The 19294-nt window shown below is 27.7% G+C and overlaps 2 protein-coding genes across 3 annotated transcripts; one reads left to right on the forward strand and one right to left on the reverse strand.

The window, feature by feature from the left end:
- Nucleotides 1-14039: 14039 nt before the first annotated feature.
- On the forward strand, nucleotides 14040-16650 carry LOC128395903 (uncharacterized protein C13B9.2-like). 2 transcript variants are annotated; one of them, XM_053356386.1, is made up of 5 exons: nucleotides 14040-14418; nucleotides 14569-14819; nucleotides 14951-15133; nucleotides 15217-15942; nucleotides 16227-16650. In XM_053356386.1, exons 2-5 carry the CDS (start codon nucleotides 14636-14638, stop codon nucleotides 16529-16531), a joined length of 1398 nt encoding a protein of 465 aa, XP_053212361.1. In that variant the 5' UTR covers nucleotides 14040-14418; nucleotides 14569-14635; the 3' UTR covers nucleotides 16532-16650. The 2 variants fall into 2 exon arrangements, with proteins under 2 accessions (XP_053212361.1, XP_053212362.1); XM_053356387.1 differs by lacking the exon at nucleotides 14040-14418 and having other exon boundaries at nucleotides 14679-14819; nucleotides 14919-15133.
- A 276-nt stretch (nucleotides 16651-16926) lies between these two features.
- LOC128395920 (ras-related protein Rab-34-like) lies at nucleotides 16927-19294 on the reverse strand. The gene is made up of 2 exons (XM_053356415.1): nucleotides 18270-19294; nucleotides 16927-17454 (listed from the first exon to the last, which is right to left on the reverse strand). Exons 1-2 carry the CDS (start codon nucleotides 18576-18578, stop codon nucleotides 16960-16962), a joined length of 804 nt encoding a protein of 267 aa, XP_053212390.1. The 5' UTR covers nucleotides 18579-19294; the 3' UTR covers nucleotides 16927-16959.

A 19294-nucleotide genomic window follows, 5' to 3' on the forward strand; every position in this document is an offset into this window, starting at 1 on the left:
TACACAGAGATAGAGTGATGGTCATTAGCTGGTCAGTTGATTTTACTATTGACCGTTCAATTTGGCTGATACGTAGGAGTGGGATTGGTCATTAGTTGTTCACCATTTGATGGAAGTACTAATTACCCTTAGGGTAATAAGAGGAAGGGGTTAAGTTTACCCAATAGCAATTGTCGCGACAACGATAAGTTTAATTTCCAGGTAAAGAGAAAAAGTTTTCGTGGGAATGAGATAAACACGTTTACAATTAGCAAATTTGTGCTTATAAGCAATTAAGATCGTTCTTGCTGTTTTTCTGTAACAAATTATCATTGCAGATGACAATTAACTTATAACAGCGACAGTTAATTGTATCCTCAATGATATTAAATCGCTAAGTCTTTAATGGGTAAACCATTAATCACTTTCAATCGATATCAGATAACGAGAAGTAAAAAAAAAATCAATTTGATATGAAGAGGAAGATAATAAATAAGCAATATAAGGATAACGAGAATTAACAACCTTGAGACAATGATGATGATCAGTAAATTTGATAAACAATTAATCGACTAAATTAACATTGACAATTAACTCTGATTCCAATGGATTGAGATTGTCCTACTTTGAGAGATACATTTTCATAATTCACTGTTACTCTGAGTAAGAATGATGAATCAATTTGATCCAGTTCAAGAGAGATGAGATTGACTAATTAACTTGTTAATCCAATAATCTTCCAATGATTGACATAAATTACTGATGACAAGATTATAATTGAGAATCATTGAAAGTTAATCTAATCTGTGGGCTTTTGATTCAAAGGAATTAAAGTTAATTGGTAACCTTGACATTTCCACCATTCTCCCAATGAATCTAATGAATTTCATCATGTAAAAGTGGATAAAAATGAAAGAAAGGTTTAGTTATTACAATTAACCGAAATTGGGATGATGTAAATAAACATAAACTCCTTGAGGCGAAATTGATTGAAAATGGATTAATGATTAATCAAAAACCATATGAATTGGAAACAAATTGACAAAGACAACGAATTGATTGTAAACCTGATTAACACAATTGAATCAAGAATAATTGATTGTTAACCAGGTAAATATCTCAGGTAATAAGCTCAAGTAGTTTCCCTGATTTTGAGCAATCAACAGATTCCAGAAAAATTTCAGAATCAGCATCATGATTTAGATTCAAGGATTTTAATCATATTTATACACATTCATTTAATCATCAATTGAAACTTTCTCCTAACAAGGTTAATCAATGATAATATACAAATCCACATGTAACAATTAACGGGCAAGGTTAAACAATTCACACTCGATAAACACAATAATAATAATGATGATTAACATGATTTAGATTTTGGTGAAAATAAATCACATTACATCAGCTGATTTCTTGTTTTCTATCATTAAGTTTGATTGTTGTTGTTGATTTAAATGATTAGCTACACACATATGATTAGATTTACGTAAGTAAAAAATCCCGCTGATTAAAAAAAAATGAGAGTCAATCGTTACCAATTGCGATGAAAGTTAATTGTTCACAATTAACAATTAATGAGAAGGGTTAACAAAGTCATGAAAAAGTGATTGAAATTGTTGTTGTTCAATCATGATTGATCATTACTTTATTAATCCAATTAACAATTAACCTTCAGGGTTGGAAATCTTAATCATTTAGTTTATATTTTAAACTTTCACTATCAAATTTAATTGTTATGTTTAATTTTGTTATTTTTTAATAACTCTCTCTCTCTCTCTTTCTTAATTCTGTAATTAACTTGATTGTTGAGCTGATGATTTCAATTTTTCTGATACAATTAACTATTGAAAGTCCATTTTTTTTTGCTTTCTGTTAATTGTAATGATAAGCAATTAACTTTAACTCAATTTATGTTAATATTTGTTTTCAGCTTGATTGTTGTTGGTTAATTTAAATGTTTAATTGATTAAGATAATGATGATTTGGACACGCAATTTAATCATTTAAATTAAATCATTTTCTTTCACTTGATTGTATATTAATACCTTTAGCCAAATATTAACAACAATTTAGTGACTTATATATAAATTGTAGTTTTAATTAACAATCAGAAACCTTGATGATTAATATCTCAAGGTTAATTTAGATCAACAATTTAAATACGATTTAGATATACACAATTAGTGAAACTGATTCCATTTAAATTACCTTGTGATTTAATTATGTTGAGATGTAAATTGTTTTGTTGGAAAGTATCAAAGTTTCAAAGTTTCAAAAACCTATTGGATTTGACAATTAATCAGTTAATTGTAATTATCAAAGTGTCTAATCAATCAAATTGATATTTCTTAATCAAATGATTGCCCATGAAAAAGTTGTTTGAATTCCGGGTAATCAATTGTTGTTAATTTAATTTTTCCTTCTTTAACTTGATTGTAACTCTTTACTCTTGATAACAATCAATGAGAGAAATGAATTGAATTAAATTTCAAATGAAATCCTTGATTCAATTTTTTCAGTTACCTGAATTTCAATTGATTAAGATGTTAAAAATAATCTCAATTTATTGTAATTCATTTCTATTACTTCAACAATCAACTACAACTTAAACATAATCAAAACCAAAAACTGATTAATATTAATCAGCAACATGAAAGGTTACATTTGTCCTTCTCAATGAAGTAATAAAAAACTAAATGAAAGAAAACAATTGAATCAAGTTTAATAGATTAACAATTAAGATCAGATTGATTGTTAGTGATTCAAAATCAATTTAAGAGAGAGAGAGAGAGAGAGAGAGAGAGAGAGGGGAGAAATAATCATTATTATCGAATGAGAAACAAAAAAGTTCTAATGATGAGAGACTTTGACAAACTTTTCGTTGATAGAAAAAGTTTTTTTTACAAATTCTTATCAAATTCTGATAACCTGAGTTACTTGATTAACTTTCAAACCATGTAATTATTAATTGTTTCCAAGTTAATTGTCAGAATTGATTATTAAGTCTCGTTTTCAAGGACTTACTAATGTTACAAAACATGAGGTTCTCCATGTGGTTAATTACAGGGAGTTAATTATGATGTGATTATAAATCAAACTTTTTTTTCCAATATTCTAATACTAATCAACTTTAATCATCCCCAGTCTCAAGATACATATAATTAAAAACGATAAGGTGAATGTTTATAAACCAATCAATGGGTTGCAACGATAAATCACAGTCACTAGCTGTCATGTTATGGCCAAAGAATTGGCCAACTTTGAATAAATGGACACAAGGAAATCAGAATATCCATCTGATTTCATAAATAATAAAAATGACCTGAGGGTGAAATTGAATGAATTTTGTATTGTAATTTGGAGCTAAAATCAACGAAAAAAAATTGAAACGAATTAAATACATGAATACAAATAAATATTATCAATCATAATCAAAGAAATATTTAAATACTGATACCAGGTATATAGCACTGTTGAAATACAACTTGGGATATGCAGGTCTATTTTTACCGATGTTTTTTTTTGCAATAGTCTCACAAACTACGAGTCTTAGAGACTCGAAACTTGTATAGTATGAGTTTGAACGATACCAATTGTCATACAAAAGATCAAGGTTATTCAGGTCATTGCTGAAAGAAAGTGTATGTTTCGAAGGGCTGACGTCAACTCTTGAGTTGACTTGCATTTGTTAAAGTTGGTTCACTTTCATCATTATCAACCACTATCTTGTCTATGACGATAGTGTGGTCCGAACTTTTATTCACTTCACTTGAGCAACCAGACAACTCTTTAGATTTACGCGCTTCGATTGCTTCTTTTCTAGTTTTGCTTGCAACCAGAATATTTTTACCAAACTGACCCATGGCCGTAGGTTCATTTAAATCACTTAGAATTTTTCTTTTGCCGCTTTCGTCTCATTTGGTTTATTGGCTTACCAGAAATTTCCATCCATTTGACGAAACGAACACTTTATCAACCAGAAATAGATTGCCTGGGGCTCATATTCCAATGGTATTCCAACTTTTACCGGTGTAATTGTTGTAAGAATGCGTTTCAAGGTCATCTGAAGGTAATATCAGCAATGACCTGAATGACCTTGATCTTTGCTATGACAATCAAGTATCATTCAGTCTCAGACTATTCAATGCGCGAGTCTCTGTGACTCTTAGTTACTGAGAAAATCACAAAAAACGGTAAAAATAGCTGAATAGCCCTGTATATTATCAATGTATGATTCAGGCTTAGAGGTGAGCCAACCAGTCATATAAAGTTTTTTCAAGAAACTCTGTCGAAGCTGATGGAAGTAAATAGAAATAATTTATATGAGAAAAAATCCATAACATGGCCATAGTAAACTTACAGGAAAATTTCCGCACAGATCATACTCAAATTTATGATCCGTCCACGGTGGTACTTTCGCTGCGCAAACTAGGCTTCGTACACCTGAACCACACAGCCCGCAGCTCAGCCTACAACTTGATTACCATGATAATTGGTACAAGAATTTAATTTAATTATTACCGATAAATTGTTGATAATAATAATCATTTAAATGATAACCTTTTTCTTATATTCATTTATATATCAATTTCATAAACTCAACATGTTACAAATATCAAGTGAGAAAAGTTTTCAATTCAACAATCAAGTTGACTATTAATTGATATTGAGAGTTAATAACAACTATCATCTACTATTATTGAATTACAATTAAATCTAATTGTTGTTTGATTCACACAAAAATCAATTCATTTGTATCAATAATTTTCAATACGAATGAGAATTCATTCTACACCTTAATTTGTTTTCTCCCCATTCAAATATTATATGGAAACTTTTTCTCGCCATCATTTAAGTTAATACTTCTTCCTGTTTCCTGTTTTGCTTTTTTTTCACTAATCCAAGTCACGATTAGTAAAACCTTACAAGCTTATCAAAAAGGTTTATCTATGTAGTGAGAGAGAGAGAGAGAGTTGTTGTTTTAATCGAGATCATAAAAGTTAATCCAGTTAACAGTTTTTAAGGAAAAGTTGACCAAAAGAAAACGAAAACAACAAAACTTTTATATACGAGAAAACTTTTAGCTTGACCTAATCAACTACTCTAATCATGATCTAAATTAGTTTTGATTGATGTAAAACTTGTTTAATTGTAACAACAATTAAAACTTTTATCAGTATTGACCAACAACAATCAGTTAATTTAATATACGTACCAATATGATTACATAGTTTGGGATAACTTTTCACCTTCGTATGTTAATCCTATTAGATTAACTGATTGTTAATCATTGAGGATATTTTTTTACACTTAATTTTAACCATTTCCTAGATTATTATTGTCATGTATTAGTTTGGTTGTTAATCATAATCAGTTTAATAACAATTTGCGTTTAAGCTTCAAAATGCTAATCGTTTTCATGATTTGTAACTATTAACCGATATTCAATTGTAAATCCGGTAAATCAGTAAACTGAATTAACTGTAATTTTATAATCAACAATTAAAGGATAACAAAAAAAGAGATTAACTTTTGGATCATTTAATAATCGTGAGATTTACCTTTAGTTTCAATAATATCTAAATCTAATCTAATCGTGATTATCTAGAGCCAATAATCAGTAAATTGTTATTTTGGTAAATTGTTCGTATTTTTAATTTGATTGTATTTTATACTGTTGTTAGTTTTTATTACAATCAACTGCTGATTATCCTGGTAATCGGATCATGATTATCATGATTTAATCATCATGGTTACAGATTTGATTTTGTATTCCAGTTAATTTGTGATCAGAAAAATTAACTGACAAGTTAACTCATGAGTCTATTGATTTATGATTTAAACTGATAATTTATTTAAATTGTGTGTTAATTGTGGCAATGAGAAATGATATTTGGGTGCTATTGATTGAATTTAAATTATTATTTCAGTATGAATGTTGATTAAGTTAAATTAAAAAAAAAAGGTAAAACTTTTAATCACAATTTACAATCAATTTAATTAAGAGTCTGGAAAGCAAATCAACATTATAGGAACGTAATCAAATTAAATTAACTATCAACATCATATGACAACATTAACAATCAAAATTAATCATGATTATTCAATAGAATAGGAAAAGAATCAACAATTTATTTGGTCCAACAATTAACAGCGTTAATTGTTGCAATTTATAAATGAAAAATAACATTGAATCAATTATCTTCATGCTAATTGTTGGGCAAAAGTTTTTAGACTTAATCTAAATTATTTTGATAATAAAAGTGATATAAAGTTAATCATGGTAATGGTTATTATTGATTGTGATTAAATTTAATTGCTGTGAAGGCTATGAAATAGTTTGTAAATATAATGGGAAAACCTATTTTATCAATAGCCTGAGGGTAATTATTATTATTAGACTTTGAATTTAAGTCTATGAACTTTGTTCAGATTTTATATTTGTTTTCAAATTGATATTCAGCTTAATTGTGATCATTATTAACTAACCTTTATAATCAATTAAACTTATATTGATGATGATAATAAAATGTCAATCAGTGTCAGTGAGCAATAATAATAGTGAACTAAATTAACTTTTAATTACTTAGTAAGTTAATTAACATTTGATTGAGAAAAGGTTGAAGTTAATTAAAAAAAAAAACGTAAAAATTTCAAACCAATTTCAATTATTATTTGTCTTGAGATACTTGAGGACTGTCATAATTAATTAACCTTTGATTGATGATGATGATTAACCATTTGAAGATGATTATTGATTATACATTAAAGAAATTATCTATTGGGTAAACCATAACAATTAACAATTTGGTTTAAGATTGTGATCATTAGGGATAAAATAATAAGCTCTCACTCGCTTCCTCATCTTGAGAAATTAAAATGAACCAAAATGTTGATGATGATGTTACAATGAGGAAGATGATCACAATTAAATTATTATTATATCACAAAGGTAAACACACCTTTTGCAATCAAGGTTGAAATCTATGAACAATTTAAATAAATTGTTTAGATCACAAAGCGTGCCAAAGTTAATCATCATCAACTATACTGAATCAATTCAATTGTTGGATAAGTTAACAATGGTTACATTTACATTCATCTATTAATTATAATCCTTCATTGTCCTCTCAATGTGTATTCATAATATCTGGATTCTAATAGTTTCCGATATGAGATTTCATCATGAAAAGAAACTATCATCATCATCATCATCCTCATCTTAGATAATGTGCTCATCTTCATTCATCATCATCAACATCATCTTTTACCTGGACAGTTATCATCATGAAAAGGTAAAGGGACTTAGTGAACACGTACTGAAAAGCAACAAAAGGTGATAATGAACATTAAATGAATGAATAATCATGATTATCATGATAATCATGTTGATTATCAGGTTGATTTGGTTTCTTTGTTGTATTTTAAAAAGTAAGATAGATGTGATTACAATCGCGAAGAGCTCAATTGTGTAGCAATCAAAAAGTAAATCATCATCAGTTGATTGTTTTTTCCTTTGTCAGACTTGATTATCATGACGATTAAGGCTCGTTATTAACTCGTGGCCATTCAATCAACTATTTCATTGAGAGAAAACTTTTAATCCGAATGGGAGAAATTAGAGATTTAAAAGTTCTTACTCCCTGTTGATGATTACGATTAATTTTCTAAACTCATTCACTCTCTCTCTCTCTCTCTCTCTCTCTCTCTCTCTCTCTCTCTCTCTCTCTCTCTCTATCTATCTCTATTAATGTTGAGATTAACAGAGTAAATCACTTGTGATTAACTTAATAATTTAAATTGATCAAAGTGCTAGAATACTGGTAATCTTGTGTGATACAATTCATTGTGATCTCATCTAAATCATGGTGAGAATTGAATTGGAATCATTCAGCTTTTAAGAATTAAGGAAGAGAAAAAGTTTTTTCTTCTTCATCATAATCATCAGATCTTTTCAACTAATCTGGAAGTTCTGGTAAATCGTGATTGCGAGTTGGTGTTTTGTTTTTGGCGTTTTGATTAAACAACGATTATTATCATCAGTTGATTGTGATTATCATGCTAATCTAAATAAGATTAATCTTGATGATAATCGTTAAAAGCGTGATTAGTTTACAATCAGTGTTAAATTGCTTATCAATCACAATTTCCCAAATGATGAAACAGTAAATTGTTCAACCAACAATTCATAATTTATCCCGTTATTTTTTTTTTGGTTGCTAATCATAATCATCTTAATTACAATCAACTTTAATAGTTTTTACATATACAGTAATTAAGAATCAACTATTATTTAGATGATTTGAAGTTTTTATTGAAAAACTCAGTTAATCAACTATCATTACTTACTAATTAATCTTAATCATAATCAAATGAATAACAATCAAGCGGCTTAACTTTGTCATTGTTAGTAAATTGTTGTGAGTCTTGTGGTTACAATTTAATCAACTGATTTGCTTTTTTGATATATCAATTTGATTGTAATGATAATCGGAAATTTAAAACCTTTTATCACGAATTACCTTCACAATTAGAGAGAAAGACAATCAATTAATTGTTGAAAATAGTAAATGAATATTAACGATCAAGGTGAACAATTTAATAGCAATTTGTTGCTTCTTAATCACTTGCATTTCATTGTAATTTCATTGATAATCAATTAAATTGTCTGGATGATTTTTCTTCTTCTTCCTAATATTTGTTCAATTGCTGTAATTAAAATAATTAACATAAATTAATTATCACCGTTAACTTATTAGTAACAATTAATTTAATTGATTTCTGTCTGGTTTGTTGTTGTTGCCGTTGGATTAAATTTGATTAGTGTATCAGATTAGTTACAACACCATTTTAAAGCAATTAAAAGTAACTATATAATTGTGATTGCAATTATTTCAAACCATCATTGTTGATTTGTTTCTGCTCGAGGAAATTAACAATTAAACAACAACAATTTAAATCAATTTTTTATCACTGAAATTAAAAAGGATTGGTCATCATCTTAATCGTACTAATTGTTGTCATTATTATCACTTCACTCATTGCAGTTTATATATATTAAGATGAAGAAAATCAATTAACTGCAACTCCCTCTGATTTTAGCAATTAACTAATCAAAGTTTTGTTTTCTTTTTGCTTCATTAATTATAAAAGAAATAAGAAAATTTTTTACTTTAAATTAAATTAAAAGATTTTCCTTAAATATTTACAATTAATTCATGGACTTGAGGTTATCAACTATTATATTGACTACAAATTGTTAATCAAATTAAATTATTAATCATTTATACGATTTAGTTTGATTTAATTTGTAACAAAATCAATTTAATCCAATTAGAATTAGATTACGAAAGTATCGCCATCTCTTGGTAAGAATCAGTGTAAAAATGAAACATTTTCTGTTTGTTGATCTTTTGGTTAATCAAAATAGAGGAATTAATTAATTTCTTTACTAAATTAAGTGAATTTGCTTTTCTTTTACCATTTAATTGATTAACCATTTATATTATCATTAATCTTATCAATTTATAAACCATACCAATGATCAAATCATTAGGAAATTTGTGCTCGAAGGGTTTTTCAATTGATTGTTACATTGTTTCTGATCACAATTAATATTTAATCAATAAACAAAATCACCAATCATCTTTGGTTAACGTGTAATTTACTTGATTGTGAGACATTTTCTCATGAAAAATTAGTACTAATTATAATTAATTACTACAAAACTCTCATCTCATTTGCCTTTTTATCAAAATTATCTGATCATCAGAATCATCATATTATAATATAGCCTGAGGCAAGAAACTAGGGAAAAAAAGGAGACTCGACTCCTCCTAATCTTAATCATGATTATTATTAAAGACAAAAGTGATTTGTTAATTAGCTGATTACAAAATATAAGTAATAATCAATTGCCAAAATCAAGGTTATAATTATTAAAATATTAACACTGGTTAAGATTGAAATGGTTAACAAACAAAAACCTAGTGACCTAATGAATTATAATCACAATTTAATCACTGAAAGGAGAAGACAATTAACTAATCATGATTAAGAAAAAGATAATTAACCAACCCTGATTCCCTCTTAGATTGTCATTAATCATTAAAAGTTGATTTAAATTGTATTCAAATTAGGAAAAGAGTTAGATAACAATTAATTAAGATAAACAAGTTACCATTACAATATTTTTCTAATTATGTTACAACTGTGATTATAATTTAACAACAACAATTAACTTTTTTTCCATTCAAAAATCTTTCAAAGTTGATTGTAAAAATATTTGAATCCTGATGATTAAGTTAATTAATTTAAATCTTATAGGTTATTAATACTTTTACAATAAGGAAAACAGCAAACAGCTTAATGGTGATTGGAAATGATTAACAATTAAGTGATGAGGATTTTGAAGGTTAATCAACATGATCATCACGATCAGTAATCAGAAGCTTAATCAACCTAATCTTAACCACCTTGTTATTGTTAAATTATCACAATCAATACAAACACTTGGTTAATTGTGGTTCTTATATTGAGTATGTATACCAAACAAACCATTTATTTGATTAGTTTTTTTTACCAACAATTAAGTAAATAAAACAATTTAAATAAAATTAACTGTTTAACTGTTTGATTGTTGTTGAGGTAAAAACAAAACACAGAAAACTTGATTACAATCAAGAAGAAGCCGATTAATTAGCTGCAAGCTAATCGTGATTATTAAATTCATTGTGATTCTAATTAATTGTAACTAACTGAACTTTTTTTTACCAAAAAATTTACTTTAATTTAAATTGTTCATTAAATATATTTAGTAATCAACTTTACCAACATCAATTTGAATGGAAACATAATCATGATTGTAAATAATACAATCAAGTAAACAGAACAAAAGTCAATCAATATCTTAATTATAAGACTACAGCAACAATTTACTAATCACAGACAGAAAACAATCTAATTTAATTGTTGTGATGCTTAATTTAGCTGAAGAAACGGAAAATTTAACTGGATTTAGATTTGATTTAATGGCGATGATTAAACTTTCATCTCTTACCTGAGCCACACACAAACTTTAATATTAATATTTTGATTTGATTCTAATTGCAATCAAGTTATCAAGCAATTTGTAACTGTATTAAATTAAATTAAATTGATTATTGTACATTGGAAATAAACTTAATTCAGTTTAGTTTAATAACTCAGCACTCTTAATCTGTCACTTGCATGGTGGTTAATTTGATTACGATTACATGTGTTTGTTAGTTGATTGTGATTCATGATAATATTAACCATCATCATTAACATTTAATTACAATTAATCTGATTGAATCTTTGATTTTCCTAATGATCATCTTAATTCATTGGAAATGATTAACCTTTTTTTTCATTACTTGTTGATGTTCATGTTTATTTGGTGTCTAATCAACTGATTAACTTTTAATTTTAATTTTTATTGAGAAAATTAAATTAATTATTGACTTTATTGATTCAAGCCTTTTTATCAGGTCATTTCATGTATATTAATCCAACAATCAATTGGTGATTAAGATAATCAACTAATTGCTGGAAGTTTTTTTTAAGTGATGATTTTAATCATTTTAGTTGCAAAGGCGCAGAAATTTAATTTAATTTAATTATGATTTAGTTTAAAAGATGAGGGTGAACATTTAATATTCCTGATCAAATATCGGAAGTAATTTGTTGATTAAATTGATTATAATGTTGATCATCAACAACTGATCATAATTTAAAAGCTTAATTCAATTTAATTTGTTAGTATCATCACTAATTGCTACTCATTTAGTTATTGGTATCAATTTTAACAATCAAACATTAGCTGGTTACCTTAATTGTGTCTCTAAATACAGTTAATCATTTTATTATGATAACCAAATCAATTAGATTAGATCAATGTTAGTTAATCAGATCATCAATATGATTGAACAATTTACATTTGATTAGTGATTTTCAATCAATTGAACATGGAAAAAAAAAGTTATTAGCTTAATTGTTACAGATTTTTAATCAAATAACATCCTGGTGGCAGCAATTAACCTCTAAACTCAACAATCAACTACAAAATTTCAATCAGTTTATAAGTAATTAAATTTCACTTTGTATTAATAATTATATTTGATTCGAGAGCTTTAATTGTAAACATTAACTTTACATTTAGATTGAAACTAAATTAGTTAATCAGAAATGATGATTGAACAGAAATTTCTTTCAATCTAATTGTTAATCAAGACAATGATCAACTTAATCATTAGTCAATCATTATTTCAGGGAAAAAAATTGATCACAATTACGAGTTAAATTAACTGATTTACTTATTTTTGTTTTATAATTAAGTTGATAAACTTGATCAAACTGAATGAAATTGTTCAAATTTGATTGACTTAATTGTATAAATATAAGTCAAATTAATGTCAACTAATTAACAGTAATTATGTTAACACAAAATGTAAAATTAGGATAAGAAAATCAATTTTTGATTTAATTAGATCACATTAGAAACATCAACATGATAGAAACGTCAATTAATAAAACAAATATAAACTTAAATCAATTAAATCAAAAAGTCATCAATTAAATTGATCGTTTTGAGTGAAAAAAAAATCAACAGGAAAAAAGTTGAATCAACATTTTAAATGATAGATTCAAATTTTGATGTAACTTTTTTTGATAATTTTGATTGAAACTAATCAATTTAAGTAACAATATTTAATTACCAGGTAGTAGATTTAAATTAAATCCCCAATCTAATCCTAATCCCTTGTCTTATCATCATGATTATTATTAAATTCACAGCTTAAGGGCATAAATGATGAACCGAAATCATTTTGTCAAGTTGATATTTTATAATCTGAAATGATAATTTGTAAGTTAAGACACTTGATTAATAATTAAGATTTAACCTTGAGGGCATTTGTAGACAACAGGTAATAACAATTAAGATTGAACAATTTAACTTGATCTCATCACAATCAAAATCAACATTAGTTTCAATTTCATCATCAACATGATACTTATCCCGATGGATTCAATTACTAGACTGGATTTAAACAGTTAACTAATTGTTGTTGTTGTTGTTGTTGTTTATTGTTGCACTTTTATAATTGTAATTATAATTGTTAATTGATTCGTTTATTAATTATTGTCATTAGTTTTCCTTGATTATGTTACCTGATCTGATGGAAGTGTGCTCATCAACATGATGATGATTAGAAGACGGAATCAAATAGATTCACAATCAATAGTAATATTTGCAAATCAAATGTGATGATTTAATGATTAGATTACATTTGTTACTTGTATTGATTCAATTGTGAAAGAATTGAATCAATCATGATGATGATTTAGAAATCGATTATATTTTTTATCGTTATCATTATAATTATGATTTTCTTTTTAATCTGATAATTCATTAAGACAAATGATGTTTAACTGTCAACAAATTTAAGGAAATTAACTTTTTCTTCAACTTGTAATTAGTTTTTTCCATGAATATTGATTAATTATTATCGATTTTGTTGATTTGTGTTTAGAATTTTTTTTTCTTCTTCTTAATTTTAAAATGTTCTAGAATAATTTTCTAATTAACAAGAGATAGTTTCTTTCTTTCTTTCTTTCTTTCTTTTCATTGAAGGTTAATCTCTGATTAATTAAAATGTTGAGAAAGAGCAATTAATATATTTTGAAGAAAAAAAAACAAAGTAATCAACTGATTATTTTGTTCAAATTAAGCTTTAATTTGAACACAATTGTCAATCAATCATCGAGTTAATTTGAATCTTTAATCCTGTAGGTTGGTAAGAAAAAAACTTTACCTCTCCTTGAAAACATTATCAGCTTTTGAATGAGCTTTTAAATTGACAATTTATTGTTAATTTGATTGAAAATTTGATAAACTGAATTAAAATTAAAACGAATCAAAATTAGAAGGCAACTTGTGGCTCCATCTGGTGGAATAGAACAAAACCAAAACTGAAATCAGTTCCATCTACCGGTTGGTTATGATAAGAATCTTTGATCATTCAATTTATTGTTGTTTCTGTTATTTTGATTGTTCAATGATTTTGAATTTCAATCATCATTGTCGTTTATTAATTAATCAAAATGAAGTGATTTTGTGTTGTTTAAATTGTTTATTCCTCTTTTGCAAATAACTTGTGATCTTCCAGTACATTAGATTTGTTGATTGTGATCGTAAGATTGGAAAAATGTATTCACCAACCTTTCATTTCTATTGACTAATGGATGAGTTTTCCTTGGGTGATAATTAGTCAACTATGTTATTAATTTTAATGTGATAAAGAAGGAAACAAAATTGAGAGAGAAAAAAGGAAGACAAATTGGATTTGTCATCATGTTTATTAAATTTGTCACTCACTGGTTATCATCTCATTTTTTAGCTTAATTGACTTTGACGTAAGTTAATCAGTTGATCTTATTTGTTTTTTATTGTATCTTCTCTTGTCTTTCAATTTGGAGAATAGAACAAAAAAATATTCTTTTCTTTTAATCTTCCTAATTTTCCTCTATATTTGTCTCTCATCTCTTTTTCTTTCTTTTTAATAGATATTAACACACCCGAAAGAAAATACATTGACTATTTCGTTTTGTAATTAATGTTAATCACTTCAACATGTCATCTTCTCTTTGTGATCATCTTCGCCAAATCCATTCAACCGCAATTAAATCAGTTAATGGTGATACTATAATTGGGAATAACATCTCCTTTGATCGAGGATTGGTCAAAATCAATCAATTAAACAATGAAGTTAAACAGTTTGACTTATTGGGCAAAGATGTTTACCTAATTGGATCAGGTAAATAAAATCATTCAACTAAATTATCACCTAAAGTCTAGATTTTAATTGTTCTCATTCAAATTCAATCGAAATGATTTCTTATGAATTTATTTTTAGTGAAATATTTTTCTTTCTCATTCATTTACCAGGTAAAGGAGTTCTTGGATTATGTCTTGGTTTTCTTGGAGCTTTAGAAAAGCAAAATTCTGACTCTGTTAAAATTATCAAAGGGATAATCAGTATGCCCATTGGAATTAAATTTGATGATCATCTTAATCTCTTGAAGAAACATAATATTACTCCATATTTTGGTGGGAAAAATAATCTACCAGGTAAATGATTTATATTTTTTTTAATCTCATTCGATTGTTTGTCTGATTCATTTATATTCCTTTTTCTATTCCTTAAATTTTAGATGAAGATTCTGTAATAGCAACTAATGCAATCCTCGATTTAATAGACAATGTAACCAGTGGTAAAATGGGTCAATCTGTTAATAGACCAATTGTTTTCATCACTCTGATAACTGGTGGAGCATCAGCACTTTTGGTAGCACCCAAAGAACCTTTAACTTTAACCATGAAACGAGAGTTGACCCGTCAACTAATGGCCGCTGGTTGTACAATCAATGAACTTAATTGTGTTCGTAGTTGTTGGTCTAAAGTTAAAGCTGGTCAACTTGCCCTTCGTGTACTCTCCTCATCAACCAATGTTGAGATGATTAATTTTATCGCCAGTGATGTAATTGGTGATCCAATAGACATAATTGGCTCTGGTCCAACCGTTTTACGGCCAAATGATTCAGCTAACCCATTGGAGTTAATTGATATTTACAAATTACCAGTTGATTCAAGTATTCGTGATCTATGTCAACAAAATGTTAAACAATCAAATAATGTTTCCATTACCGATCGATTACACAATTACATCATTGTTAGTAATCAAGTTGCCCTTTCAGCTGCTAAAAACCTAATGAACTCATTGGGCTATAAAGTGATTGATTTAGGTAATCAAATTTCCGGTGATGCATCAACATTAGGATCCCGATTTGCTCAAATTGCTCGCACTTCGGATAATAATGAAGGGAAAATTTGCTGGATCGGAGGTGGAGAAACTGTTGTAACTTTACCTTCCAATCCTGGTAAGTTAATACTTACCTTTTATTTACCATTTAACAATTTAATTGTTGCTGGGGAATCCTCTTAATTATTACACTTGATAATATAACTTTTTTATTATCGATGAGTTTTTTTTTCTTTACATAACATTAGCACAATGGAAAAATGCCTTTTAGCAATTAATAGACACACACACCACCAACACTTAATTACGTTAATTACATTACTAATGTTTTCGCAAGCAATTAGATTTGTTTTGATTAGCAATTATTTTTACTTTAATCTTTTCACCTTATTTTTTATAAAGGTAAAGGTGGACGTTGTCAAGAAATGGCCTTAAGGTTTTTAGTTGATACATTTAATGACCAATTAACCAATTTCGCCTTTCTTGCTGGAGGAACCGATGGACAAGATGGACCAACCCCCATTTCTGGTGTAATTTATCAATACAATGAATCCATTTCATCGGATATTTACAATTCTGCAAAAGAATATCTTGTTAACCATGATTCGTATACTTTCTGGTCAACGTATCTTCCACAATGTATGATAGACACTGGTGGACCAACGGGAGTCAATGTGATGGACATTTACTGTCTTATTCAATGTTAAATGTTAATTTAACAATCAAGAAAAGCAAAATTGTGTCAAACCAAAGTCCATCCATTGTTGTTATGCTTTTTTCTTGTTGAGTTCACAAATCAACTTTAATTGATTAACTTTTTTTTCAACGACAATTAGTTTCCTGTTGATTTTATAAATGTTCTACTTTAAAAATGTGAAAATTATCACACAATAATTAATACAAGGCAAGTCTTTCAATGGTTGGTTGATTAATTGTCTACGATAATTAAGAAATACACAATCAGCTTGATTTTAACTTGAATCCAAGAATTGAAATGAGTTACAAACCTTCAAGTAAATAATTGAATTGAAAAGTGATCAATTCCAATGGGAGATTAAATTGTCTCTCATTTATGTATTTATAATCTGTTGATTAACCTTTGATTGCTTGGTGTTTTCTTTTTGTTAATCATAAATTACTTTTTGTAAACACATTTAGTTACCATACAAGCTTTGATTAGAGCAAAATTTTTCTTCTTGCTAAGCTTAACAAAATTAGCTGAATATTGAACGGCTTGGGTTTCCTTTTCCTCTTTGATTCTTTCAATTGTATTCAAAATAATTTCACTGAATGAAAGAGCAGCGACTCGTTTAAAAAAATTTTCCACATTATAACCCGATTGACTTGAGACACTCCAATATTCAGCTGATAGGGAGGTGGCCACTTTAATTGCTTCCGTTTCGACAAATTGTACCACCGAATCAGTTAAACAATCCATTTTGGTTCCAACAAGAAAAATCAACGGAATTTTATTACCTTTGTTACCTGCGATAATACGAGTTGCCCAAGTAGTTACATTCGATAAAGTTGATATATTGGAAAGATCGAAACAGATTATGGCTGCATGAGCATTTCGATAATAATTTTCAGCAATCGATTGGAATCTTTCTTGACCAGCAGTATCCCAAACCTTTGAGAGAAGAAAAAACAAAATATTCGAAACAAGTTACTATTTATATCTGAGAAATTTCAAGGCTTAATTGTGATTAAAAGAGAGACAATTGTTGTCATTGTTACAGGAAAAAAGGTTAATTCAGGGTGGACCTGAATTTAAGCTAATCTATTAATCTACCATTTGTTTGTTTGTCAAAATATATCAACCGAAACTCATTGATTGTGATTAAATGTAACAATCATTTACCTGACAACTAAAAAAATGATTCAATCAATAACATTGAAAATCATTCTCATGTCATAATAATTTCATCATGAATTTTGGGCTAACTTTTTTCTTACAATTTGTTAATCAATTAAATGGATTAAAGGATCAAGTCAAAAAATGAGAGAGAAAAAAAGAGAAATCGAATAAACAAAAAATTGAAATATGATTAAAGGAAATGATTAAGAATCAAATTAATTACTGTTCGTGTTTCCTTCTTGCCTAATGGATAAACTATGATCCATTTTGTTGCCAAGATCTCAACAGATATTGGATAGTCTGTCTGTCTCTTTGTCATGACGAATGTAACTAAATCTTGAAGAGAACATTTTTTTGTTCTATTCTCTTTTAGCTTATTATGATTGTTGGATAATTTGAGTTCTACTGTTGCTAATGATATGCAATCAATAAGGTGACGATTGTCTTGACAACAGTGACTCATGGAGATAGAGAGAGAAATTGAACCTTAGGTGATATTTGGAAGCGAATTACTTTTGGTCGATTGATTGATTTTTCTCTTTGTTCCTAATCAAATTTGTAATAGAATTAAAATGAAATTTGGTTACCTGAAGTTGAAATGGAAATTGGAGAATTTTAAATTTAATTATGGCAAAATCTACTCCAATGGTCGCTTTGTGGTCAAGTCCAAAGGTGTCATAGGTGAAACGATTAAGAAGACAAGTTTTTCCAACTGCCATGTCACCAACCAGAATTACCTTTGAACATTTTGAGAAAGGGTCAGAGGTTGTCAGGTTAACATTTTGATCACAATAGTCACGGATTTCACGGTCAAAGGTTAAACTAGAATAAGGTGAACATGATAAATTATATGGAACAGGAAAACTGTCAACAACCCGTTGGGTGGAAAGATCCATGGGAAGAAAAGTAATGGAGAAAATTCAATTTTCTTTGTCAACACAACACTTTTTTTATATAAATTCTCATAAAAATTGATGGAATGATTTAAACACTATCATCATCATGATGAATTTTAGAATTAACTTATCGAGATAAATGTTCAAATTGGAGAACAACTTAATTAGAATAGAAAAACAATGTCACTTATTGTCAACATTTTGAAAGAGAGAAAATGTTGATACAAATTCATTTTGTTGATGAATGTTTTTCTCAATTAATTCAATGTTGATGATTGACTTGAAAAGAGAAAAGAAAATGACAAAAAGTGTAACAAGGATTGACACAAGGAGACACTTATTCAAATTAACTTAACCTTAACAAACTAATTAAACAATAAAGATGATCCGAGTTGACAGTTTATAAATATAAAATTCTATTAGAAAGTGTAATTGTCTCTCTTGATTAATTGACCATAAATGTAATCATCAGGATTAACAAGAAACAAAAGGGATAATGAGAGAGAGAGAATAAGAATACACAAAGTGACATGGATTAAAGATGAATCACATTTCAAGAGAAAAGGTAAGTTTCAATTTTCTTTTTTTTTTCTCACTCGTCTTTATGTTCACAATTGATTCACATCCTTTTTGGTTGACCATTTACCTTGTCCGAAAGGTGAAGACATAGTTGATATGATAGATTAGAATCTTGTCTCTGTATCAAAACGATAGAG

The sequence above is a fragment of the Panonychus citri genome, unplaced genomic scaffold (genome assembly GCF_014898815.1).
Source record: "Panonychus citri isolate SS breed McGregor unplaced genomic scaffold, ASM1489881v1 Contig00142, whole genome shotgun sequence".
Taxonomy (NCBI): Eukaryota; Metazoa; Arthropoda; class Arachnida; order Trombidiformes; family Tetranychidae; genus Panonychus; species Panonychus citri.